The sequence below is a fragment of the Scatophagus argus genome, chromosome 12 (genome assembly GCF_020382885.2).
Source record: "Scatophagus argus isolate fScaArg1 chromosome 12, fScaArg1.pri, whole genome shotgun sequence".
NCBI lineage: Eukaryota > Metazoa > Chordata > Actinopteri > Scatophagidae > Scatophagus > Scatophagus argus.
The window spans coordinates 15,913,903-15,940,589 of NC_058504.1; the positions used below are offsets into that span (position 1 = coordinate 15,913,903).

General features: G+C 40.2%; 1 protein-coding gene across 4 annotated transcripts in view; it reads left to right on the forward strand.

Annotated features, from left to right (window-relative positions):
• Window positions 1–440: 440 nt before the first annotated feature.
• Window positions 441–26,687, forward strand: part of unc5a (unc-5 netrin receptor A) — a 122,659-nt gene continuing 96,412 nt past the window's right edge. For 2 of the 4 annotated variants that reach the window (XM_046406808.1, XM_046406809.1), the window contains exon 1: window positions 442–1,091. In XM_046406808.1, the coding sequence (XP_046262764.1) occupies window positions 1,001–1,091 (91 nt within the window). In that variant the 5' untranslated portion in view covers window positions 442–1,000. Of the gene's footprint in view, window positions 1,092–26,687 lie in introns of all 4 variants that reach the window. The other 2 variants (XM_046406807.1, XM_046406810.1) reach the window with 2 other exon arrangements.

Below are 26,687 nucleotides of genomic sequence, written 5' to 3' on the forward strand. Positions count from 1 at the left end.
CTGACACCCCCCCCAGAAAATGAGGAAACGCTATCTGCAACATAAGTCAAATCCTGGTCTGAGTTTGCTGACAGGTGTACAGTCTCATGGGAGAGCTAATCCTCATGCTTCTTCATGTCCGTCACTGATGTACTGCAGCAGACTCACAAAAGCCCAAGACAAAGCAGAGGCATATTTAACTGAAACTCAGTGGCATGCAGATGTGATCTGTGCGAATTTGTATGCAAACCACCGGTCTGATTCCTATCATAGGAGACTGAATGTCATATCCTTCATTTTCATGTAAGGCAGAAGATATGAAAAGCACACTTGCAAGGGTACGGATGGAATCATTTCCATTCTATCGTGCATGGCCAATGTGTGGTTAGTTATGCTTATTCAGGATATGTAAATGTTTGCCCAAGAAAAGGCATATAACAGCAGGGCGCGCTAAGGACGCTCCATTCCCAGCGAGCACGCAGGATCCGCTCCTGGTTTTGCTGCTCCGCTCATAGCAGTCTTATCGCTTCCCTGACTCTCTCAACACTCCAGCATTGCTGTGCAAGCAGATGTTCCTTCTCTGGTACCAATTCTTACAATTTTCGCATTTGGAGAAGGTATTCTTTCGCGGGAAGGCTGCAAAGTGACGGGACACAACAGAAACTGCCCTCCTCGGTCCTGTGAGGGAGAGAGAAGGAGAAGGAGAGTTGTGAGCGGATAGCGGCTTTGGACAAATACACTACAGTCAACCAGCGGCGGCGAGCACGGAAGCAGTTTATTTACCACACCTGTGATGCGTTGTTCTGAGCAACGAAGACGCACGGCCGGGATACTGATGGGCACGGCACAGCGAGAGGATATGTGCTGAGGAGAGAAAGGACTTGGGCGTTGTGAAATAAAGGCGTTAAGTGCTACAGAGGTCACTCTCCAGAGAGCTTTAAAAAGCTCAGTGTGCCGCTGTTTCTTCTCTGGCTCTGTTTTTTGTTTGTTTTTGTTTTTGTAAAAGTTAAAATACACGAAGATGTCCTTACTTCTGGGCCCCTTTGTCCGCTGTGGGTTCAGCGCCACGCTCCTTGTGCTCTGGCTCGTCTTCGCTGGCTTCACCTGCACTGGTGAGTTTCACAATATAATTCATGCTCTCGGTTAATTGAGCTGTTAAATGTTGCTGTCTGGAAAGCGCAGTAAGTACATGGCTTACAACAAAGGGCTGCACGTGACAAGTTGTTTGCTGGCCTTTTTTTTCCTTCTTTGCAGAAATTTAGCCGCGCGTGACGGAGCACGTTGTCGACAGTCGTTATTGTTCTTTAATCTGCTAGCACTAACATTCAATCAATTACCCTGCACTTTCAAGGTTACACATGAGAGCCTGTCGCCTCAAACGCGTCTACCAAGGTTAAAACTTGAGGCAAATGTCAACTATCGCTGTCCAGCTTTCTTCGTGTTGCCAATATGTTTGGTTTGGACGGCGCTGGGCAGTCTGCAGCATGTGTCGTATCTCCACTATCGTGACTGGGGGTGGGTGGTGGGGGTGGGCTACACCTGCTTGGAAGCAGTGAGAGCAAACCTGCACTTTAAGAGATGTTTTAACACACGGGCCCGCGAACAATAAACTGCAGTGCTCAATGATGCTGCGCTCCTTTTATACTATCATAAACAACCTTCAGCGCAACCCCCCGGCTCCCGGTGTAAGAAGGATGTCACCCCGCTTATCATTTTGTTATTAAATGAGATATGTTGCTATAGAGCGGACTGGACAAACCGTATATCCAGAGCCTGTACTCATCCATCTGACCGCCGGGTGCTGTGCTGGCTGCGCACAGGAGCATTCAACTCCACGTTTCTCTCCGGCCAGGACTTATTCCTGCTGCATTTGCAGTATGCTGACAGCTTTACGGAGTTGGTAGACGACCTACTCGCACTGATGAGTTACATTTTATGATGCAGCCTCTTGGCCAGACACTCTGAATTGCATGCAAATGTGCTTTGATGTAGAAAACAATCCCCAACAATGGGGTGAGCTGAAATACTCAAGACTGGGAAAGAAGTTTAAGCTCCTTGCTACAAATAAGGCATTTGTAGGATGGCTTAAAATGCATTTTTGTTTTTATTCTTCACTAAATTGGATTTTTTCATTTCAGAAATGAAATATCCTCCTAATAATAGTATTTAATGACTATACATATGAAAATCACACTTCCAACATAGCAGAGTGGTGGCCATTGACGCTTTAATATTAAAGGTTTGTATTGTGCACAGTCAAGGCAGGCAAATTGGATTTGCTTAACACCATCAGTTGTCCGGTGGTCCACCATAATGCACCATTTCACACCATTTCAGCCTTTTGACTGCTTTTAAAAACACCTTACTAATTTTCCCTGATGCTAAATATCACACTCGCAATACCACACAGCTGGAAGATGCTGGCGAGTAATCCAAAACATGGGATTTTCTCATATCATTTGCCCTCTGCTTGTTTCCGAACTGTTAACCTTGCTTTGGACAGAAGGCAAACATGTTTAAAGTTAGTGTAATTGCACCTCTTGCTTCAGGACACTGAGATGATGAATTAAGAGGGTTTTTCCTCCTGCATTAATGACTGTATAATTATGAATATATTAAGATTAAGTAAACAGTCATGCTCCAGGGACGTCATATATCAAGCTAACTAAGCAGCAGTGTGGTGGTATTTACAAGTCATTTTATGATGCATGTTGGAAGCATTTTGATAAGATTGCTGGTATGGATGGGTGTTGTGGTGGTTCAGTGGTTAGGTGCTGGTGCCTCACAGCAAGAAGTTACTCATTGCCTCAGTTATGTGTGAAGGTTGAGCATTCTTTCCCGTTATTGTTAATTTTAAGACTCTGCTCCCATAAGTGTGAAATTGTTTGCTTCTTTGTTCGCTCTGTGATGGACGGAAGCTCTGCCCAGAGATTTTCCCTGCCTTTCATTCAGTGCATGCTGGGAAAGGCACCACAGCCTTTCTGTGACCCTGAATAGCAATGAGTCAGTTGATAATATAGATGAGTATAAGAATATGGATAAAAATTTATTCTGTCTTCTGAGCTATATTTATAGGTAGGCCCTTCTTCCTGTTTCAGTTTGTCACTCTCTATTATATATTAGGTCAGTACAAGCATCCTTGTAAGTTCCCATCACAGCTTACAGGCTACTTTTATAGGGCACACTGACGTTCCATAAATGGATCGGAAAGGTAATTTGGTAGCCAATTCTTTCTACATCAGGGCTGGTACAGTCTCAGCTGAGATCAGTCGAACTATCCTATGTGGAGAGGCAAAGCGCTGACTTGGCATTCATCTGTATCAAAAGCCGACTTGTCTTTTTTGCAGGGAAACATAACTCAGTCAGTAATAAAGGTAGGCCTGTCAATCTAGATTTGAGCTAGGTGAGCACTTTCGCTTTCACTGTGTTGTGAGTTATGTGATGAGCTGGACATAGAGGGTAGGTATACTTTCAGCCTTAGGAACAAAGAGCGGTACCGCTTTGCCTGTGTGTGTGTGTGCGCGCACACACCACTTGATGTTTTCAGTATGGGAAGAATGTGTGTATATGTGTGAGAGAGAGAGAGAGCAAGAGAGGGTGTTTTCCACAAGGATTTGCATACATGCATATCTGCTGTATGTGTAAGGGGTTTTGCCTGCAGATTATTCCAACTCCTGTTGCTTCTGTTGTTCCCTGTTTAAACTTTCCTGCTAGTCTTTTGACCATTATTAGTCCCTTGTTTTTTCATGAAAAGACCATCAAAACCCAGCTATCCATGCTGAGAGAATAAAAATCTTGGATTTTTCTTTGTTTTTCCCTCTGCCCAGTGAGAGCGTTGCCAAGCAATTGTTGTCTGGCTCAGCGAGGGAGCATGGGATTTGGTATCAGGTACCTTCCTACCAGTCACTTCAGTGCAGTTTCCAGGAGGTGTAGACCTTGTGATGATGCAAGGAGATGGCCATTAACTGACAACAAGCAGAAATCTATTGCATAATACAGTAATTTGCGAGGCCTCATTTCTTAGTACCAAAATATAAGGCAATTATTTGCCAGCCGTCTCTCATCATTTTAATGTGAATCATCCCAGAGTTGTCTTTCTCGCAGCCAGTTTTGTCTCTCCTCATTGACTCACTAAAGAATGCGATAAGGAGAGCGAAAGCTGAAATTAACATAATTTATTGGGGGAAATTGCCTTCTGGTCAAAGGAATTTAAAACCACTTCGTTTCTGTCCCATAGCTAATGCATGGTAAATGATCGCCATGTATTTGCAGGGATATGGTCTTTTACAGGGAGGTGATAATTTACCACCAGAAAGAATTTTTGTTCCTTTTAGTCATGGGAGATGAATTTAAATGACACAGACAATGAATGACAAAGAATTGTGCTCTGGGATAGGGAAATATTATATGAAATCATTTATTTTTCAACTCCTGTTACTCATGCAGTGAATTAACATGATGTACAAATGCAAAAGATAGCATGCAAGGAGGCAATTACATTTTTGGAAAAAAAAAAATTAATGATTTCAGTCCTTGGACATACAAATGCTTATTATGAATTTTATGTTGCTTACATAATTTGAATTGGACAACATTACAATGAAAGAGATAGTTGGAATTGCTTATTTGCAGGACAGAGCTGATAAATGTATTGCATTTTTTAAATTCACTTTCCATCATGTTCATTTGTCTGGGGGGAAAAAAAAATACAGACAAACTGAATGAATCCTCCTGTCCAAGTCTTGCAAAATGTAATTTCTTCAGTTCGAGTTACTGTGATTAATGGCACCAGAGATAATAGTTCAGCATAAATGAATAAAAGGTAAACAGTGCATGTCAACATAGGTCAGCTTTAAACAATGGAGGAGCACGCTCCATTTGGTGACAAATGCCTAGGCAACTTATCTTTCAGAAGGCTATGTCCCTGCGCTTATCATTTGCAAATGGCAGTCTTGAGCAGTAAAGGAAGGACACGGGCGTTGCTGAGGACACATGGCGGATGAACCTTGCAGAAGGGAGGAGTTGGGTGTTATTTCCTGCAGTCTGTGCAAAGGCCCTGCAAAGGTACTACATCTCTGTCAGACTCTGCCCTTTTATTTCAATTACCCCATTTCTATGATTCAGGACTACGTGAGAGCACTTAGGGGGGTTGAAGTTGGGCTGTTTCCTTCCTGAAATGCGGTGGAATGTAGCTGCTATCTCTGCTTTTCTAAAATGGTAGCTTAAAGTTGACCTTTCACCTCTGGTGTGGGATGAGATTACCCTGTGTTGCAATGGGAACCTGGGCCCTAATTCACAGAAGGCGCAGAATCTGATGTCGTATCAGCAATTGGGAGACTGCCCTAAATCTCCACTGTTGTGTTTCTGTCGCTGCCAGCCATCCTGTGCCAGCACTCGGCTTCATATATCCAAGGGTCACCAATGAGAAGTCGGGATGAGCTTGTTGAGCTGAGTCTTTTCCTAGAGGGTCTCGTCGAATGTTCTTTTTCCTGGGTCATCTCTCTTGCGTTTTCTCTCTCTTCCTCTCCCCTACATGCTCACAGAGTGAAAGAACATGCAATGCTGACCTTGAACCTTGAATGTTACTGTGTTCTGTTGCTTGGAAATTTCTCCTCAGAAAAGAACATGGTACATGAAGGCTGAGGTTGATTTTCATCAGTCTCGAAATCAGTCACGATCAAAGACGCTAATTTTACCAAAAGGTACTTTGCTGTACCTCTAGTGTGTGCTAGCCTAAGATGTATTTTAAGTATTTTTTTAATTTGCTTTCTTTTTTGGAATGTTTTTGTATACAAGATGTGCTGTCTGGCTGCTCACTTTGTTCAATGTTCAATGAGAATAGTGGTGTGTTAGACATTTCCAGGTCCTTCCTGTTCTCCAAGTGATCAATACTTTTCTCCAAATGGTTAATTGGCTATCAGTCACTGTCAGAGGAAGCGCTTAGAAGCCCAGAGGTGTCTTGCTGCAGCTCATAATAAGAGAGTGTCCAGTCCTCTGGGTCCTCTTCTGGCCTTTACTTCAGGCCAGGTGGTGGCTGGGGGAAAGCGGATCTGAATGCAATATGGAGCGCCATAGATTAATAGTTCCTTAGTAAGGCCACCAGGGAGCGATGTGAAAGCCACTTCCACTTCATCATACAGTGGACTGGATGGAAAGTCTACAGAGCATGTTGCAGGAAAGGGAGCTGGAAACAGTATGAAGGTCATTTGACATGAAATGACATTTGGCTGATTTTATCAATTTGATGTCACTGTGTAATTTTTTTTTTTTTTTTAAATACCTTCTCATTTGTAATAGCCTTGGCAGGAGGCATTATGTTTTTAGGTTGTCTGTCCATGCTTGTGAATGGAATATCTCTTCAAATTTGACACAAATGTTCACTTAGACTGAAGGATGAGCTGTTTAGAAATTGCTGGCCAAAGGTCACTGTAAAATCATGAAACACATTTTCAGCCATAACTTGTGCCTGTGAAGATTGTGATCATATTTCATCTTTGCTTGTATATTGAATTTGTGACACATGTGTCCACCTCAAAACTGTTGATTTTACAGATCTTCTGTACTGCTGGGTAGAAGATATGTATGAAGCATCTATGCTTTAGAAATTGTAGCTTGTTTGCATCCATATTTGAAGAGTAGTCCACCATAAACTCACTGATTTGGCTGATATCACTGAGGTGATTAAGCTTTCTATCAGTCACTACATATGAGTCTAGACAGCCATGGATATAAACTACAAGTTGACTTGTGGGTGGAGGCATACAGCCGCAAGGTGGCATATTCTAGTTTTTGTTCATTCAAAATCTTGTGCGTTTGTGTCATGTAAGTATACATTTCAGCACTCTGTTGTAATATTAAAGAGAGCCGATCTCATTTGAATTTTCACAAGGCTATTTCTCAGCAGCTTGTAGTCACAAGTTACCAGATAATGGCGCTTTTGTCTGTTACCTCAACCTTGAAGGGAAAACACACCTCCATCCAAATGCATGGCTTATTGTTATGCTTAGTAGTATTTAGCATGGCATATAAAAGACATAATTAGAAATCACCTAAGGCTACTCAGGCAGCCCTGCTGGCACTTGATTGGCAAGGGTATCTTAGAGAAGCTTGGCTCAGCTTGAGCCAGAATTTGTCATGTTGAAGTGATTTTGTTGACAAGACAGGAGGCACAGTGACCTTTCCTAATTATGTGTATGTGTCCAGGCACTGAAGCCTTAGGCAAGCAATTCAACTGAGTCAACAGAGCAGTGACACTCTGAACACATTCAGGCCCAGACAGCATGATGTGTGATGTAAGGTTAGAATATGCTGGGTTTAGGAGCAAGCTGGTTAATAATTAAGTATTGATACAATATTGCTAATGTCATCTGTGTCACCATTTTTGGTTTCTAGATAATGTAAAGAAACAAACTGAAAGATCAGATCGGGTCAGGCACCCTTTTTTTGTTGCCGCCGTCTTCCATTTGTACCTGAAATCATCACCAAAATCATTCTGATGTAATGCTATGCAAGTTGATTCCCACAAAACATGAACCATTTATCATCCACCCTAAATGTGTAGCAGCGAGACAACAGCCTCTCTGATCTATGTAGGTCCTTGTGTTATTGTTTTTCCCAAACAAACCATTTCCCGATGAAATGAGGTCTGAACATTACTGATTCAAAGCTTAAAGCTAAGCAGCAGATTTTCTTGGCGCAGCCATCAGGAGCACTCGGCTCACAGTAAACACATTCAAGTCCTTACTCCGATAGAATTGATCATGACAACACAGCTGCCACTGAGGCCAGACACTCCCTTTTTCTAACAGCACACCTTGCACTTGATGACGGCTTCTATGGCTTCAAACATCCACTGACAATACATTTATGTTGCATCAAAGTGCATTTTCATACCTGTGGTTTCTTGTCACCAGTGCTTAAATTTCAGAAGATGAGCACAGAGCAGCTCTATTTTGGCATTGTTTTTGTTAGTTACCCACTGCTCTACAGTCCTGTGTTTTTAGAATTAATATTGAATGTTGAGTGATATTGCAGAACTGGACTGAATTTGAAGTAGATATCGGAGGAATTACCACGATTTCAGTCTTAAAATGTCATAGAGCATTTTGGTCTATATATTTATTTTTTATATATTTGCAAAAGTCCAACTACATATTAGAAGCACGCATGAATAATTGCAATACAACCTCGATAAGCTGTAATTGTTTAGGTCACCTGCCATGCTGTCACAAAACAAGCAGGTTGGTGGAAGAGGACACAACAGTAATTGCCTGGCCACTCCAGAGCCATTGAAAGTAGCTTTAACACCATACAGCCCTCATAAACATGTTAAGTTCTCTTTCTCCTTGTGGTTTTCAGTGGGCAAAGCCTGTTCAAGTGTCAGCTACTCCAAGCACTATTACTGTATCTAGATACCCGCCGTATTTGTTTTGTTGAGTTAAATGTTGGCAGGAAACTTGATACATTATGTACCATTCTCTTGGAGGGAACATCCTGCCATAATCCACTTTAGAAAGTGACAGTGGTGAATGTTTAATCAAGCCTACGGTAATAACTTGTGAGGCAACTGCTGAAATTAAAATTAGTTTTTCCTTTATTAGGAAATTGTTTTGCGTATTTCTTGTGTGCCCAGTTTTCCAGTGGCGACCTGTGATTATGTGGTGTAACAACAGAGAAGCAACATTTGATAAAGCAACACTGGATTGCCCGATCAAACACTTTAATGAAATCTTTACAGTGTGTTTGTTCAAGTGCACTAGTTTGTGTTGCTGCATTTGGTGTTTATCGGTTTCAGAATTGGTACTGAATGGCCCCTCTTTTGGACATGCTTTTTAGAAATGTACCTCACAGATCCCCCAGATCCTCTGCAGCTGGTGTCCCAGTCGTCCCAGGAATTTCAACAAAAAATGACCACTGTGGCTCTCTGTGGACATTTTTAAAAGAATATTTGCAGCATGTTTGCATGAAAGGTGCTACAAAAATGAAGTGGGGTTGGGTACATTTTTCCCCCAGTGAGAGTTGAAGTATAAAAACATTTGTTTGATTTTTATTTATTCATTTATTTATTTATTTTTGACTTTCCACTTCATCTCAGCCGATAGTTTGTTTCGTTCTGTCACATTATAGCAGTTAGTCTTACTTGGGTGGGTGATTGGAACCTTGTCTCTGTGTCTCTCAAAGGTGGGTTTTGGATGTGAATATTTCATATTTTTCTGTGTGTAGATGCCGACAGGCAAGGTTGCAGCTGTCAGCGTACCGGCGGATCCTTTGTTGATGGCAGATACAAAGCATTGCTCATTAGGGAAAGACATTCGCATGTTAAGGCAAACTTTGTGTCTCATTTATTTTTAATTAAACGTCTTCAGTTATGTACGCAGTACATTGATATACCTTTCATTAGTGCACAACAGGTCTTGAGTTAGGTCTGCTGGGTGCAGTCAATTGATTATAAACTAACATCAGCATGAAATTTGGTGTTGGTGGTGAGAAGATATATTGTAGTGTATGTATTGTATAGTTACTGTTTCTCTGTCCAAAGGACGGTATAATGTTACCATACTGCAGTGTTTGTACTCTTGCCTTACATGCTGCCCTAGCTTAACTGGTCACTGATTTATTTGTGCTTGCTGGTTTACTGTTCATAGACATGAAAGTGCTTTTACAGATTATTGATTGTAATTTTACTGTTTCGTCTTTGGGGGGTTGGCACCAATCTCAACTCATTCAGTTAAAACAACAAAGTTCTGTACGGTTTGATTGTTTTAATTAATTAGTATAACATGCAGGCAGACATCTGGTGACCGCTAAACAAGGATGTAAGGAGTTATTTGTTCAATGCTACTGTGATTTAATGAATGTGAGTTGGTGTCCAATTTCAAGAAGTGATTGAATGGACGCTGGCCTCTGAACAAGCTCGACTCATACGATATTGTTAACAGCTCTCCTAATGACTTCATCCATCCTTTATTTCTGAGTCAGTGTGGCAAATCTTTGCTCCAATTTAGAACATCCCACCACTCATAAGCCAAAGACATTATAGAGGATAATTCATCTTAGCTATCCCAGCTTTGACAATTTAATTGGAGCTGAAAAGTCAGTTGGTAGTGGCAGGTATTAAAATTGTTAATTCAAGGGTTTGTGGGTGTGGATCTGAAAAACCTGTGGACCAGTTTTAGCTTAATATTCAACTTTTCTGATTTCTGCAGCATGTCCAGGCATCTGTACATTCCTTTATATCAAGTCTTTATGGGGTGAGGGTGATGAAATGAAGTGCTCCTTGATGTCAGTAGTCAGCCGGATACAGTAGTTTTCCATTTTTCATAGGTAACTACAACACCAAGCTCCACCCTTACTCATAAAAATGTGAATATGAAAGCATTTTTACTGACAGACAATTCAGAGTTTGGATTTCAGGGTTTCAGTTTCAAAGGTCTTCTATTGTGTCCTCAACTCTACTGTAATCACAGAAAAATATGAGCCGTGTTATGCGTAATCAGAAACTACAAGCTGCTCACACCAAAATTCTTCTCTTTGCTGGAATGTGCCTATCAGACAGACTCACTCTTACACAATTTGTCATACCTCAAGAAACACCAGATGTTGACATTTACAGGGCCGATTATCCACCTTTAGAATGTAACTGCGTCCACTTCTGGTGATTTTAATCTTCTTCTATGGATGATTATCATAAACATATTTATTTTATTGGAGTCGCTGCTTGGCTCTCTTCAGCTGGCATGCTCCTCTGGTCCAGTCTTCATGGCACCAGGGGGCTCCACTAGACTGATTCGGTACGGCGTGGGGAGGGAGGGCATGAGATCCTGGCCGCCTTAATCTCTTCCAGACTACCAGACATGACAACTTTACAAAGGCCCATTAATCCACAATGGAGGGTTTGAGTTCTTTTTGGTTGTTTTTTTTGTTAAGTGGGAAGCAATGTCCGACTTACATCAGGGCTGCGTCCTCATGAAGGTCTGAAGAAGGTGATCCCTCTTCTTTCTATATTAGTGTCTACTGAGGAATAACAAAGGAAGAGGAAATGAAAGGGGAGAAAAAATGTTTTTTTCTCTTCCTCCCCCAACTGTTGGTTGGTGTAAGTAAATTTACCTCCAGAGCCTCAGCTTCATTTGACATCACTGTATGTCAGCATGATTCTTACACAAAGTGTAGTCTGCGTCTCTTACTGTTTACACGTTTGCTTATTTAAACCCCAGCAATAGTTTTGTGCTTTTGTGATGTTTAACCTACATCTGAACTTGTTATATTTCACTGATACAGTAGATGTACACAGTGTGTTTGTCTTGTGTGCACTAAATTAATTCATGCTTGTCACAAAAGAAAAAAGATGCTACTATATGCTACTATATGTATCTTTTCCATTGTTGCAGCTGTTCTTCAGTTGAAATCTCAAGTGTTATGAATCATCTTTAATTTCTATCTTTCACAAGTTCTCATAGCCAGACTTCAGACCAAGTCCCTGAGTCACTGCCGTAATGTTTGATGGAAGTGCCACTGTGAGAAGTCCAACATTGGACATCCCATAATTGACTATGTAAAATCATATTTCTGGTTTTTTAAATTACCCCACTCAGAACTTGGACAGATTGGTTTCAGCCTGAATCATCACAAAGCCAAATGCAATTTGGCTTATTTTCTAATTTCTTGCTCTGCAACATACACGGCATATGGCTTTACGCTGCCATTTTCACTGACGTCATGATTAAGTTATAACTTTTCTGGCTGAGTCACATTGTTGTTGAAAATGTCATTGTTAAACATTTTTCCTTTTTTTTTTTTTTGTTATTCTTTTCATGCAGAAATGTTGCACTGTGAAATCCTGAGCTTTGACACACCAGAGCAGAGTTATCGTTTTAAGAAGATCATTTGCTACACACAAAAAAAAAATCTTTTATCTTTGTGCACTCGCTACAAAAGTCTTCAAGTTGCTGTCCAGATTTTAAAGAGAGGATTTGTCCCACTTGTGTTTGAAGGATCAAGATAAAATTGTGAAACAAACCAATCCCATGTATTTTTTTTTTTTTTAAAGATCTCCTTACATGGATAACATTTCTAAGATCTCACAAAGATGCTTTTCTCTCCTTGCCTCTGCAGCTTTCCTTTTACCAAGCTTGTCTTACCTCTCAGACTCTCAGATTCCATTATATTAATCAACAGCATACCTTACCGCTCCTCACTCATTAGAGGAGGCTTACAAGTTGACAGTACATCATTTGGAAATACGATTTTTCTTGTCTGCTCCTCCATGTCGGTTTTGTCCTTGTAAGACCCCAACTCAGACTTCAGGTAGTCAGTAAACGACATTTCTAGCAATGAGCTAAATAACACAGTTTGGTTGAGTTCCATGCGTCGACTCCTGCCCCCCCCCAACATAAACTGAAGCATTATCTGTGCCCATCCTCTGTAACAGGCTGCCATTTTGTGTTAAGCCAGCACTGATGCATAGAGCCTAGAAACTGCCAGCGCCTAAAGCAAACAGCAGGGCTCGAGGTCCCACAAGTGTGAAGGAGCCAAGTAAACCCATTAACTGCCTATACAGTGGTTTGTGGTGTTTGTCTCCACACGATGTCGTCTACAAATGAACCACAAGCTGATTCACTGTTTGTTTTGGCTATGTTAAGTAAGCATTGGAAAGTCGTGGCGATCCTTCACTCATTCTGCAGTCACTGGTAGAGAAAATAAAATCTGTTCACATGATTACAATATTTGTGGGGAAAAAGTTGGAAACTGCATTTGTACTTAATTTGTAGTGTAAAAATGTGTTGTATATTATCTAGTAATGCTGCTAAACCACAGCATAAGCATTTTACATGGAAGATATAATTTGACAAGTCTGCAGCGTTTCATTTTAGGGCACTGAGACATGATACTTTTTTTTTTTTTTTGCTCTGAATTCTTTTTTCCCCAACTGATGATGCCCGACTGTAGAAATTATTTGAATCGCCAGAAGGTGTTTGATTTATGCTGAGTCTAAGTTATCAGCTCCAAACAGGCCATGTAGCTTCTCTCTTATCATCCCGCCCAGCAGCTTGCAGAATTTCTGCATGTTTTTGAGCTCAGCCCTAAATGTGATGACAATAGTCATGAACAGAACACAAAGACAAAAACTGCCACTTGCAGCAAACCCAGAGCCTCCCCCTCTCGACTAATTTCTCGTGCCAGATTCTCCTGCAGTATGTTTGACGAGAAGGCCTGGCAGCTTTACACTGTGGCACAACTCAGGCTGTCGTGGGTGGTGCCCACCCCCGACCCCTGTCACACAATTAGCTTTCTGCTTTTCAGATAGCTAGAACAAAGGTGAACTTGGGGAGCTGGAGCTGTGTTCAGTCAGAGCAGGAGGGGTGTGTGTGACACTCTGTGACTCTAGGGCTCTTTCTTGACCAGAGGAGTCGTTGGCTGTCACTAAACATCACTGTCTCCCTCCCCACTAATGGCATCTCCAGATTGTGCTATGAGGAACAAAGGCTGGTTGTGTGAGATACTGAAGGGGAAAAAATAGAGCGACCCCATTTGGGCTGCTGGCGGTGGTTTATGACAGTGGCTGCAGACCTATAGAAGTGTCATGACTGATATGAACTAAGGAACAATTATAGGGTGATGTGCTTGAAGCTAAGCTGGCAGTTCCACAATGTGGAGAAAAAAAACGTGTCAAATGAATAGCACAGCAAACACGCTCACACAGACACACACAAAGGCGCCCACATGCACACTGTATATTCGCATGCATGTAACTGTTTTTTTGTGTGTGTGTGCTTTTAAAACTACTAAAATAAAGCAGCTATGAGAAATTGAATATTACTGTGTTTTATTGACAAGGTTAAATTAGAAAAGGTGAGTGTGTTAACCAGAAAAAACATATGCAGTATGACAACAAATGTATTATCAAGAGTAATTTGTACTTTTTGTGCGACTGTGGAAATAAATAAATTCAAATAACAGAGCTGAATATTTTTTCTGATATTAGTTTGCTTTTGAATTAATTTTTATTATGTGTAAATTTGCATTATTATGCGAGTAAACAATTTAAAATGGCAATTTTTTATGTGGTTGGCGACTGTGAAATATGAGTTAAACAGCAGGAGTGTCTTGACTTGATCTTCATTCAATTTCAGTTACCATCACAGAGTCCCTGGGAGGCAATGCTTGAGGCATGGCAGCATTAAGTACATTTTTAAAGTACAGTTGCTAAATTTGAATCCATAAACTAAAATGTAGGCTAATCAAAGATGGCTTTTGTTATCTCGGTGGTTCCCTGTCTTTTTGCTAGCAAGCATACTAAGAATTGGCCTTGGTTGATGGATGCAGAGCCAGTTGGATTACAAGACAAGATCATTTGCCCAGATTGTTCCATTAATGTTTAGTCTCATTATGCCAAACAGCATATATATCCCCAAACTAACAGGAGAAAAGTGACTGACAGGAAAGCACTGTTTCAGCTGTCAGTCTCTGCAGGATGAACTCAAACTCTGTGTTCTACTGCTTTTGGTAAAGTATCACAGTTGTTGTCCAAGATTGACCCATAAAATAAAAAGCACGGCCTGCTGTAGTTCCTTTTTCATAAACGCCCTTTCTCGGTTCTTTTGCATCTTGAGTGCTAAAGCTATTTTTTCACATCGTTAATTCAAATTGTGGGGAATATTGTGTGCCGAGTCAGAATGTTGAATGTGCCATGTTTCTGCAAAGCATTGCAGGAGTACAACACTTGGCATCAGCGTTGTCACACTAAATCTCTGTCTCCATGACACTTGGAGTCAAAACACAAGCCTGGAAAAGCAAGCCCTCCCAGTGTCAAGAAATGGTTCTCTTTTCCAGGCTGGAGCTGCCACTGATTCTGACAGATTTAAATTATTTATTTATATCTCATCCAAAACGAACTGCTCATATATCAAGCCATTGTTTTGGTTTTCTTTTTTTAATTTATTTTTATTTTTATCATTAATTCATTTGCTTCAAAGACAGAGTGGTATTATCCCTTTACCCTTCTCCTCCCTATTTCTTAGGTCACAGCATGTATGCCGGTCCATGTGTCTAAGTTTCCCTACAGACGCTGCAGAGTCCCACAGTTTTAGCTCTAATACCCTGGTTAATTCCCCTGCATGTTGGGTTATTGCCGTCAAAGCTCCCATGTCAGTTTATCCCCAATTCTGGCTTGTTCTTTCATTTTTACTGTCTTATTGCTCTGTATTATGCCACACCCATCAACACACACGCACATATGAGAGTGTCTGTTTTATGTTTTTCATCATTTTTAACTGACGCCATACGGTATGTTTATCATGTCCTCTTGATCATTTTTAGCACTCAGTTCTAATTGCGTCTCATGGCTGTCCATTTATTGTTTCATCACGGCTTTGTGTTCTTGTAGTGTTTCAGTAAAGATGCAAATGCCTCCACGAAGACAAAAAAAGGTTTAATTTCTCTCTGTATTTGTCAGTTCAAAGTTGTGTTCATGATATGTTTATAGAGACAAGATTGTTCACACAGTTCCCGCCCACGCATTTTGTTATTCACCATGAACAGTTGGTAGCACAGCGGTAGAAATTGAAGTTTCTGAGTTAAAATTTTAACCCCAGTTGGCAGAGTTTGTCATAGTTTGTGAGTTTAAATAGCAACTGATGCTTATTTAATTTTAACTGTCTCATTTATTCATGTGAGGACCAAAATTTCATTTTTGACCAGAGTGGTTTATACTGAAGAGACAGAGGATGGGCATGTAATTTTTTTTTTATTCTTTCACGTAAAAGCTTGACCTTGCAAAATCCCATGGCTCGTCTCAAAATAATTTCATCCTCGTTATGTGTATTCTCAGTTTCATTTGTCAGTTGTTTATTTTTTACTTTTTAGCTTTCATTAAGTCTCCTGCAGTTGTAACTTTCTTGCAACCAAATGTTGATTCTGTATTGTATAAATATAGTGCAATCAGATCTGTAAGTTATTTGGTCCTGCATCAAAACTTGAGTGCCAAAGGTCTTGGTATTTATAGCTTTGAAAGTTGGGGGGTCTTTTTTCTTCAAAAGATAATTTGACTGCATATCTTCCAAAGAAGTATTGTCTTAATTTTCTTGAAAGTTTTGCATGAGAACGTATTAATATTCATTGCAGATATGAAAAAAATTAAAGATGTTACTCCTTCATTTATGAAATATCGGGTTTTTGGTTGTTTCTTTTTTTTACTTTTCTCTGTTTCTATGTTCAGTGCAAATTTTTCAAATTTCCTCGGTCCAATTTAAAAACAGACTCAACTGGCACTACACAAAAGTGGAAAACCTTAAATTCAACATAGTACAAATATCTGCCCATTAAATAAAACCACTCAATGTAATATTACAGCAGTTAAAAATACTAAAAATCATGCATTGTCAAAAATTGAAGTTATCCAGTGATATAAAATCTTTAATTTTTTTTAATGTATCTCCAATGAATATTCACATTTTTTCCCATAAAAAGTAAAAATGTCTTAAAAAGTGAGTTTTTCAGCTGATCTATAACACCCAATATTTTTATGTTGGACCAAATAACATTTAGATCTGATAGAGATATATGAATGCTACATGCGTGAAAATGAAAAGTGGCAGAGATACAAAGTTTTATGACGTGAATGATTTACTATTATTAATTTGATTGCTGTAAAACGTTCTGCAGCACATATTTTCATAAACAGACGATCCCAGAGGTTTCTTGGATGTTCAGTACAAATTTCTTACAAGAAAATCCAGGACATGAACCGGCAGGTCCTACGTGATTTGGTATGGAACGACCCCTTTATTAGTGGCAACTGGAGCAAGAATAATTAACGTTCTATTTATAACAGTGCAGTGGCTATTTGCACGAACCGCCCCTTTATATAAACGCCACCCGATGATAACAGGAGCGGGCATCGCTTATGACTTCATTAAATAAACCCTTGACCCCTGGGATGCTGGGTCGATCTATTTCCTCCAAGTCCCTTTATTTCACCAGAGAATGAGATTCCATGCAGAGATAGTGTCTGTGCTATCTCTCCATCTTTAATTTAGAAATGCAGGAGGACTGCACATGGGTAAGATGGTTATCCACTCTCACTGTCTGTTTTGTCACTTCATGCATGTTAGCTGCGCAAAAGCCTCCTCTGGGACTACATAACTGGCTGTGTTATCTTTCAAAATAGTTTCCTTTGTCTGTCCATTCCCTAATGACTACTGATAACAATGATGATGTCAGAGATAATTTCTTAAGATTTCCATCTTGATGCATCTGAAGCCCCTGAGACCAGACATCGGAGGTCTAACTAACCAAGAGAATAGTTACAAGACAGACTGTAACAATAATTAAGTATTGTTTTGAAATGAAACTTGTATTTTCCTCAGAGAGCTGCATGTTTGTATTGCAGCAAAGCGGTGAACATACGGGGGCAGCCAGGAGCAGCTCCCCTGTAGCTGCATCTTGATCAAGGAGACACCTCACCAGGGGTGCTGAAAGATCAAAGCAAAGATGGTCTCCAGCCACAAGGCCTCTCATACCTCCAGAATTATGTAGGTGGATCGAGGGGAGAAGATACTTCTCATCCATCAGGCCTTTAAAATGACTGTCCTTTTTTAAATTTTTTTAATTATAACTTGAATCGGTGCTACATCATATCACAATCTTGGCCAAATCACTCATTATTGAATATGATAATTCATTCATTCACTTTTTTCAATGCTGATTAATGTCTAAAATCTCTTTTGTTCTTTTGTTTTTTCTCTTCGAAGGGCTCTGTCTGTAGCCAAAGTTGATACAAGGTCCTCCTGTCATGATGGAGCATTGACAATCATGTCTTTAGGGGTTTCATCTTTGCTCTTTTACAGTTGCCGTCCACACAATTGAAAGACAGAGAAAACAGTGCAATTTGTCTAAAAGGAAGTGACTTCGATCGATAGGATTTTCATTACAGTTATGTTTTCATACTGCCGCAGAGGCAGGGTGTGGAGCTCTGATGAATGATACATTAATGTTCCCATCCCCTCTCCCTCCTGTGTCAGTCCTCGGCTCCTGAGTCCTGTCACTGTGATGATGCGGGAGCTCCGGGATGAGTTTGTGCACTGGGACCTGATTCTCCTCAATGCCACGTCCCCAGTCAACAGCTGTCAGTTTTGTCATTGTAGATTTCAGGCGGTGTCAAGGCTTTGCAGGGGGGGGGGGGGTGTTCTTTCCAAGAGCTGCACTTTATTGAATTATCCCTCACTCTGTAGTCCCACTTCAAGAGGTGGACTTAAGCAGCTTACCTGTGGCCCTGAGAAAAACATGACTGCAGTGTTCATAGTCCAGCAACGAACCTGACTGTCTGAATAAAACTATTCATATATTTATTATAGACTATATGTGGACAGTCCTTACCACATGTTTGTGTATTTTCTTTTAGTCAATTTAGGATCCTGGAGCAGCTATCCATATAATACCTGCTCATTTAACTACCTAAATTTAACCTAAATGCAGTGGCAGATTGCCAGGTAGCTGGAAGTTTCTGGTAAGAAGATAGCAATTCATTTGTATCTTATTTCCAGTTAAGAAACATATAACTATCGCAATATAAAAGGTGGTGGGACACTTGCTTGATTTTAGAGTAGCACAGTGTTACAGTAAATTTCCAGCTTTACATGAGAGGCCGTCTTCACTAAATTGCCTTGTGGCTGAATTTTTGCAGCTGGATTCAAAAATATTGACATGATTCTGGAATAATATGTTCTACAAACACCTGGCTGTAATGTATAATTTATTTTTTTTTAAATGCAAGAAGGGTGACAGGTCCTGGCATGCATCGGTTTATACTTGTCGGTCTCTCTCACTCATCACCTGCATTTATTTGCTAACTACTGCATCATCACATTCACATTAGCATGTGCGGTTTCTGTCACAGCAGGCAGGTTTTAAAATGAGACACTGGAGAGGGCCCTGTGGTAACTCATACACCACACAGGAAATGTTGATCAGCACCCATGACAGCAGAAGGTGTAGGTGTAAACCGCGACAGGAAAGTCTCAGAGTCCAATAAACCTTTGCGTGATACAGCTTTGACAGGTCAGCCATGTAATGTAACAGAGGGCAAAACAAATTGCGCTTACTCACAGAGGGTGCCTATTGCTCATTATGCTCTTGGTGATCACAAAACAAATGACCGCAGGGCCTACAGGTGCAGCTGATTCAGTGTCCTGGCATACCGTCTTTTACAATATCGTCATTTATCATGTGTGATGTGGCAGCCAAATATATTGGTTAGTGTCTGGTTTGTGTGTTTTGTATGCACATCTCAAAGCAAGGGGTAATTGCACCCTCACATCTCAGTTAATGGACCACCACGCAGGCGTTGTTGCTGTCAATACTAGCACGCAGCAGTTGTGAAATACTGTCCAGCTTAGAGTTTGTAGGCTTCCTTCCTTGTGTTTTTGGTTTTAGGTTGTCTATCCAGTAACAGTCAAACTTTGAACTGTTTGTACTTTACTGACTTGTGCACTTAAAAACTGAACTGGGATAATATGGATTATATTTTACACAAAAGATTCCGCAGACCTGATTGACCACTGAACTGCTCTTTCCTTGGACATTGTAGTAGGCTGCTGCAATTAATGTTACAAGCTACAAGCACACGGATAACAAAATGAGGATGCATTCTGGGACATATAGTTTATGAACACTGCACTTCCATAATGGAGCCAAGTAAGGTTTTTTTTTTTTTTTTTTTAGTTTTCTTGAACCTTGGATTCAGTGAGACTGTGAATGTGAGCAGCACTCTGTGGTTACTCTGGTGGTATCTTGCCCCTTTGTATTTTTGGGGCTGCCCTCAAATTCTGGCAGTATTTTAGGTGGCCCGTCAAACATCTGCCAGCAAGATATAGCAAGATGTTTCGGCTAAATCTCATGTTTTCTCGTGTCAGTAACCCAACCGGCTCTCATCTTCAATGATTGATCGAGAAGGAGCAACCGAGTTTAGAAAGCGCTGTGATCCACTATTGTCTTCTGAACGATATGCTGCTCTGAGGGGCTGTAGTGATAGACAGTTCAGTTGCAGCAAACTTTCATTTCTCCCTTCATCTAAGAACAGGTGAATCAGTAAGCTGATGGAAACAATTTTTTTTCCATCACTGTCTCATGGTGCAGTTTGTCTGCCTCGGCTCATTGCTGGTAGGACATGAACCCAACTTCTATGAGACTTGAGTCATTTAGTTTATAAGCTCTCATGGTTTTTGTCCTTTCCTTGACATCATCTGTCAAATAGTTTGATGACTTCCCTCAACTTTTATAATACTTTTTTTGTTTCTTACTTCTTACCTCATAAAGTACTGCAACTGAATGTGTTACAAGCAAGTTTACCTCTTCTTGCCTCTGCAAATACACCCTCCCAATGTTCCTGATAAATTCTAAAAGCAATGGTTTCCTGCTGTGGAAAAGATTATGGCCAAGTACTGTATGCTAGCATTTAATCTCCAGTGATTTATGACTCATGTTTATTATTTCCACTGAAGTCCAGTTTTCTTATCACGGTTGTTTTAGAGTAATATTTTGTCTGTTTTTTTTCTGATATGCGTAACTTCTGCATATTCTTTTATTTGCCCTCATCAGTTATTTATTTACCTTTACCGTGGTGACTCACGTCGTCCTCGCTGGAGGTAAACGGCAAGACTCATAACCACATCCGCAAGGATCCGGAGCATAACTCATTTTCACAGGGGTTACAGGGTTTATTTTTGCTTTTCCAGCCCTATCTTATCACCAACTCTGTGTCTGCTTTCTCTTTTGACCTTATTTGAATTCAGAGATAAGCATCCCTCCAGCAAAATTGGACTAAATTAGTCTTTTATCTGGTGTGTTTTAAGGGAATGCTTTGTCACCATGCCTGTCTGCTGAATGTACGCTCCTACAATGTAGATGTGTTCAGTGGCTGACTTGTGCGATTTGCCCAAGTTTGGTTTAGTGGCTGTCAATGCTTATTCAGGTCACACAAGTGAACTAACCTTGGTCTAAGTGCCATTTAATGCTTATTCACTATAACAAACACCAACAAATCTGCTTGATTGAAAGGGATTCCAAAACACAACAACGTGAACACAAAAGGCACATTTGTTGAAGTATGTATAAAGCTTTGTACACTCCAGCATTACATTATCTCATTTACCCAAATCTGTAAGGACTTTTTTTGTCCTTGGCTGCATAAAATACCCAGATACTTGCAATGTATTGAAATTATTACCGAGCTGATGCTCAGTGCAACTGACTTAAAGCGCATAATGGGGAATTTCAAAGCAATTATGCACATAATCGGAATATATTTTTGACATTACCATATCTCATTATCAGAGTTGTGATCAGTTTCCTTCAGATTAGATTACATGAAGTGCATTTTCCTTATTTAAGACAAAATTTCTATCTAGTCTTTCGTAAAATTAATCAAAATAGTCAACACAACTGAATGAAATTGAAATTGTGTTGTTTCAGACATGACATCAAGTACTGAAATGGTAAAATATTTCATCGTGCTGAAACTGGTGATTTGCAGCCCTAACAATGACACAATCTGCGTTTAGATTAACTCGCTATGAACCTCACTCTCACTATGCAGTTTTGTCAACCACTGGGCACAAAATCTCCTGGGAAAATGAAGGCTGACTGATTATCTAGTCAGACTAACAGCCAGCACCATTTCTATCAGCCGTCATGTCTCCATTATACAAGGTATAGATAAAAGTATCCAGACAGACTCTTTATAGGTCTATGTTTCAGGGGTTGGACTCAGCCCCTGTTGACACCTTTTCTATTCCAACATGATTGTGCCCCAGTGCATAAAGGAAAGCTCCATAAAGACATGGTTGGGTGAGTTTGGTGTGGAAGAACTTGACTGACCCACACAGAGCCCTGACCTCAACCCCATCAAACACCTTTGGGATCAACTGGAATGGAGACTGTGAACCAGACCTTTTCATTCAGTGCCTGACCTGACTGTTGCTCTACTGCATAAATGCAGAATCTCCAAAATCTTGTGGAAAGGCTTCCCAGAAGAGTGGAAACTGTTATAGCTGCAAAGCTGTCTGTTGTCTGTGTATTTAGAATAAAGTGTCATTAAAGTCTCTGCTGATGTAATGGCCAGGTGTCCCAATATTTCTGTCCATATATTGTAGCTTAAATGAATTAATAAAATCACGCTTTTGTCGTGTGTTGGTGGAAGCTGCTATTATGAGGAGAATGGATATGATCCAGTAACCATGGTGCCAACAGTAACACCACTTGGAAACACTAGTGGGGAGAATTTGTTTTGTTTTTGTCCATTTTAAATGGATTTGAAAGACAAGTTGTTTCAAAATCAAGTTACCCTTAATATTCAGATTATACATTGAGCTGAAGCAATAGTTGATTGATCCATTTGTGGGCAGATCAAGAAAAAAATCACAGCAAACAATAACAGTTTTAATAATTAAAATAGTATAATGCATATATTTCATAATTATAATAGAATATGATTGGAGTCATTTTTCAGTTAATTCGGTCATTTTTTGATATCTTTTGTTTTTATATTTGTTGTAGGATTTTATAAGGTGTTGCATAGTGGTTTTAATGTAATTAGCAGAGGTACTTTTCTTTTACAGATAATTAGAATTTCAGTCAAATGAGCTCAATTCACTGGCAAACAGGCCTGCGACTGATGGGAGACGAGTGAGAGGCAAGCTGCCACCTTGTGCCGAGAACTTTCTGAATTATCTTGTGCTGAGGCTTGGAATGAGCAGATAAAATAATTCTAAAGGGGAAATGATTCTGTCGGTAATCAGATTTATTTACGCATCCCACTGAGGAAGATTGATGTCTTATCTGTGGCTGAGGATTTCAATTCTCTATGCTACGATGCAGATAAACAATCAGTCCGCTGTCTCCAGAGCTTTTTTAATTGTCTGTGTGTGTGTGTGTGTGTGTGTGTGTGTGTATGTGCATGCATGTGTGCGCAGGCGTGAGTGCCTATTAGCATGTTTTGTCTATCAGCATGTTTTTGACAACTGAGACAGTGACTTTTCAGAATAAAGTCACACTCTCTTTCTCTCCCCAGCTTCTTCCACCACTAGTTTTCATGGCTGTTAAATGCCAGACGCGTGCTCTTACATCTTTGTGACGAGCAATTGGAAAGTGGAGCTCAAGCAGAGATCAAACCACCGCTGTTGCTCCTGTCTAGCTCGGAGACATGTTTTCTCCTTTCTCGTGAGTGTGAAAGGAGTGAGCCACCATTTTGACTGAGAAGGCTGTTGTATGTCAAAACCCATGAGGTACTTTTCTCGCAGTTCGCAGCATATTTTTTATTCACTATCGCGAGCTTGTGTGCCTCCTTGGTTAGAGTAAAATGTTAAAATGTTTCTCCTGTAGTGTGACTAAGTGATCAGCTAATACAGTTTGTCAGTGAACAGCCATGGAATACAATATGAGGGATGAGGAACTCATTACTTGCATGTAGCCCTATTATATTAATGACTTACTGTGCCAAAGATGTGAACTATTTTAGTGTTTTTACCATCATCTTGTAATGTGGTATATTGATACTGAAATTTAAGGTAGTTTCCATGGTAGCCACTATATTTGATGGCAGTAGCTGCAGTCTGCTGGGTTGGGATTTACTATGTTGTATTGGGTATTAGGAGGAGAAAGCTCTGCACATCTTAAAATAGGCCAGTCAAGGAATAAAAGAGGTGTGAAAGCAGAAACTAAGCGTCACCTGCATCGACTGGTGCTCAGAAACTAATAAATTATAAATTGCAAGAATTGCCCCCACCCCTTTTCTTACTCTTAAAGAAAAAATGTTGATAGACAACTCTCATATTTTTCTAGGAATAAAAAGATTTTGTGACTTGTTATCAAGCTGAATTGTTATTCCTGAGGAATAAACTACAACAGCGTGGTAAGCGAGATCTGAGAAAGATTGCTTCTCCCCCTCCCCATTTAGACAGCTCGTCTTATTATCTTCTGAAATGGCAAGGTTACAGTACCTACAGGTGCAGAGGAAGGTGAGTGTGTTGGCTTTTTATCTTTAAACCAGTCAGGCTTAACAGAAAAGCACAGCCACCGAAGTCACATCAGACTGCAAGGAATAAACATTCAGCTGAGCTACTTAGATGAGGAACTGGGAAAATGTGGAAATATATCAGGTGTGTTTAATGGACCTGCAGAAATACTGGGAAAAACAACTTTGGTTACATCTGGCATTAATAGAAAAATTTATGAGGAAGCTTTAGGCCGATCTCCTGCAGAGCCTTGAGAAGACGTTGTTTTGTCAGTCAGCGCACGTTTAGCATAAATCTCTCACTTCTCCTTTTTTATGCAGCCAACTTAAATCTCCCAGCATTCACTTTTTTGTGCCGTTGTACTAAGGTTGGATTGTCTCCTTTTTCTTACCTGTTGAGGTTTTGGAAGTATTAGGTCAAAGGTTTTTGGAATTCAGTAAAAGGACATATCTGACTTTTTCACCTATTAAAAAATCACATTTTCGTGGATATCTAGATGGCCAAGTGACCACTCAAGAGAAAGGAGGTGATAGTCATAAGAATTTTCAACCAGCGAGTTTGACTTTAGATTTTCTTACAAAATTGCAATCTATGATATTATTTGCCTTTATGCTGTCACATTGTTTGACACCTTTTCAGATGTTTAAAAAACCATGCTACAATCCTGCTTTTCTGTACATGATATATGATTACCAGTTTACAAAACTGACCATTTTATAGAGATGGATTAATTCACATCCTTAGCAAGTGCTGCTTTGAAAGCTTATGTTACTTTTTTTTCTTTGGCTTACTCATTAATGACATGTCAAAACTGGACTTACTGATTGTGCCTAATTTTCATTCTTATGAAGACAGTAATAAATTGAGTCATTTTCTCTTGTACGGTAGTTCAGCTATCCTTTGGCTAATGGGGGACCTTTTTACAGGTGAGGCAACTGTCGTCTGTCTTACTGTGATTCATGAATTTTGTGAATGGACTCTAATGAGCAGCATATTTCAATCAGCTTAAGCATCAGGAACAGGGCCCTCTCCTCCTCCTCCTGCTGCTGCTTTTGATGGTAATGGAAATTATCAAGCAAATGACGTGGTACATTTTTCTTTTTTGAAGTTCTCAAAACCACTTTTTCAACTGGCAAAGAAGAGTTTTTTTGTTGTTTTTTTTTCTTTTTCAGCACGTTTGCCAGTAAGTGGAGGTGGAGGAAGGCCTTCACGTGTGCTGCTGGTTTTTATATAATAGCAGCACAGACTGCTACACCGTATCAGGTGCATTCGTAGTGGCAGGCATCAAATGACAGGCATCAAAAGACACTCGTGACACTCACAGATTAATAGTCTTCTTATTTGTTTGGTTGATGTAAAGCCTAATTCACTGAGTTAAGCATAAAAATATTTTGGCTCTCCACACTGTATTCCTTGTCCTGTAGCCTATGCTGTGTCGCTGATGCATGACCTCTTTCCTGCTCTTCTCCTGATTTATCTCTGTGGGATCCTTTCCATACTGTTGTCCAACACTTTGAATTACAGTCTGGGCCTGCCACTGGCAAAATCAAGCACTTTTAGTGTATGTGTAGTATGTTGCAGTCAATGGCCCACTGGGCCGTGAGGCCGATGCTAATACAAATCAGATTTCTGCTCAAACGTGTGGTGGGGAAGTTTTTGGTTTAGAAGCTGTAGTGCGGCTAGAGTAGATAACAGTGACTCCCTGGTTGCCGTACAGTATGCAATAGAATACAGGTAAGATATGATTCTTTGTTGTCATTGTACAAAACTTACAATAAAATTCAGGTGCACTGAACAACCTCGTTCAATATATGTGAAATGCTCAAAAGATGCTATAAAATGCTATAAAATAAATAAATGCACTCATTTCATTCACTCAGATTCACATTCTACACATCAAAACACATGCTGAGATTTTAACCAGCTAATCATCGCCAACGCACGCGGTTAAAAGTGAGATAAAATACAGTCTAGCAAAAGTAATGAGTTCATTGTGCCTTTTTATTATGTGTTCTGAACTTAGTGTATATACAGTAGACAGCACTTTTAATTCATAATAGTCATAAATAGCTCATATGACTCCTTTTATCATCACTAGTTTATATTATCTACAGTGCAAAATGGCTGCTGGCTGAGGCTTTGTTTGCACACTCCCTGTGCTGTATGTAATTGCACTCAAAAGGTAGTAAATCCAGCATTGTAAATCAAAGACTACCGTTATGAATGTGATCTAGGTTGGCCTCTGTGCACAAGCATTTACCCAGGTCTTATCGACCATGATGCTTCTGGTCCACAGAGACAAACCTGGGGTCATGACCCTCTGTGAGGTTGCTCTCAGCTTGCTGGAACTGGTTCAAGGCTTTGAGCTTAAAGTTATTGTTAGCACCAGGTACGTTGACATGGACAAATACCAGTGTTAAGATAAAATGTTCCGGCTGATATTAATATGAGGAAATACAGTTATTCCAGCAGTCATGTGAAGTGTTGAAATGAAGCCCCACGCCTGATTAATTTTGGAGCACTCATTACTTTTGGTCAGTGTTGCTCCACAGCAATTATGTATTTTCGACAGAAAAAAAGTCACTCGGCAGTTTTTTTCCATGTTGTGCGCCTGTAGAATTTGATTGCAGTGTGACTCAGTAGTGTACTAACGTAGCCATGGCGATGGATCAGTCCACTCCATTCGCGCAGACTCCATCCTGC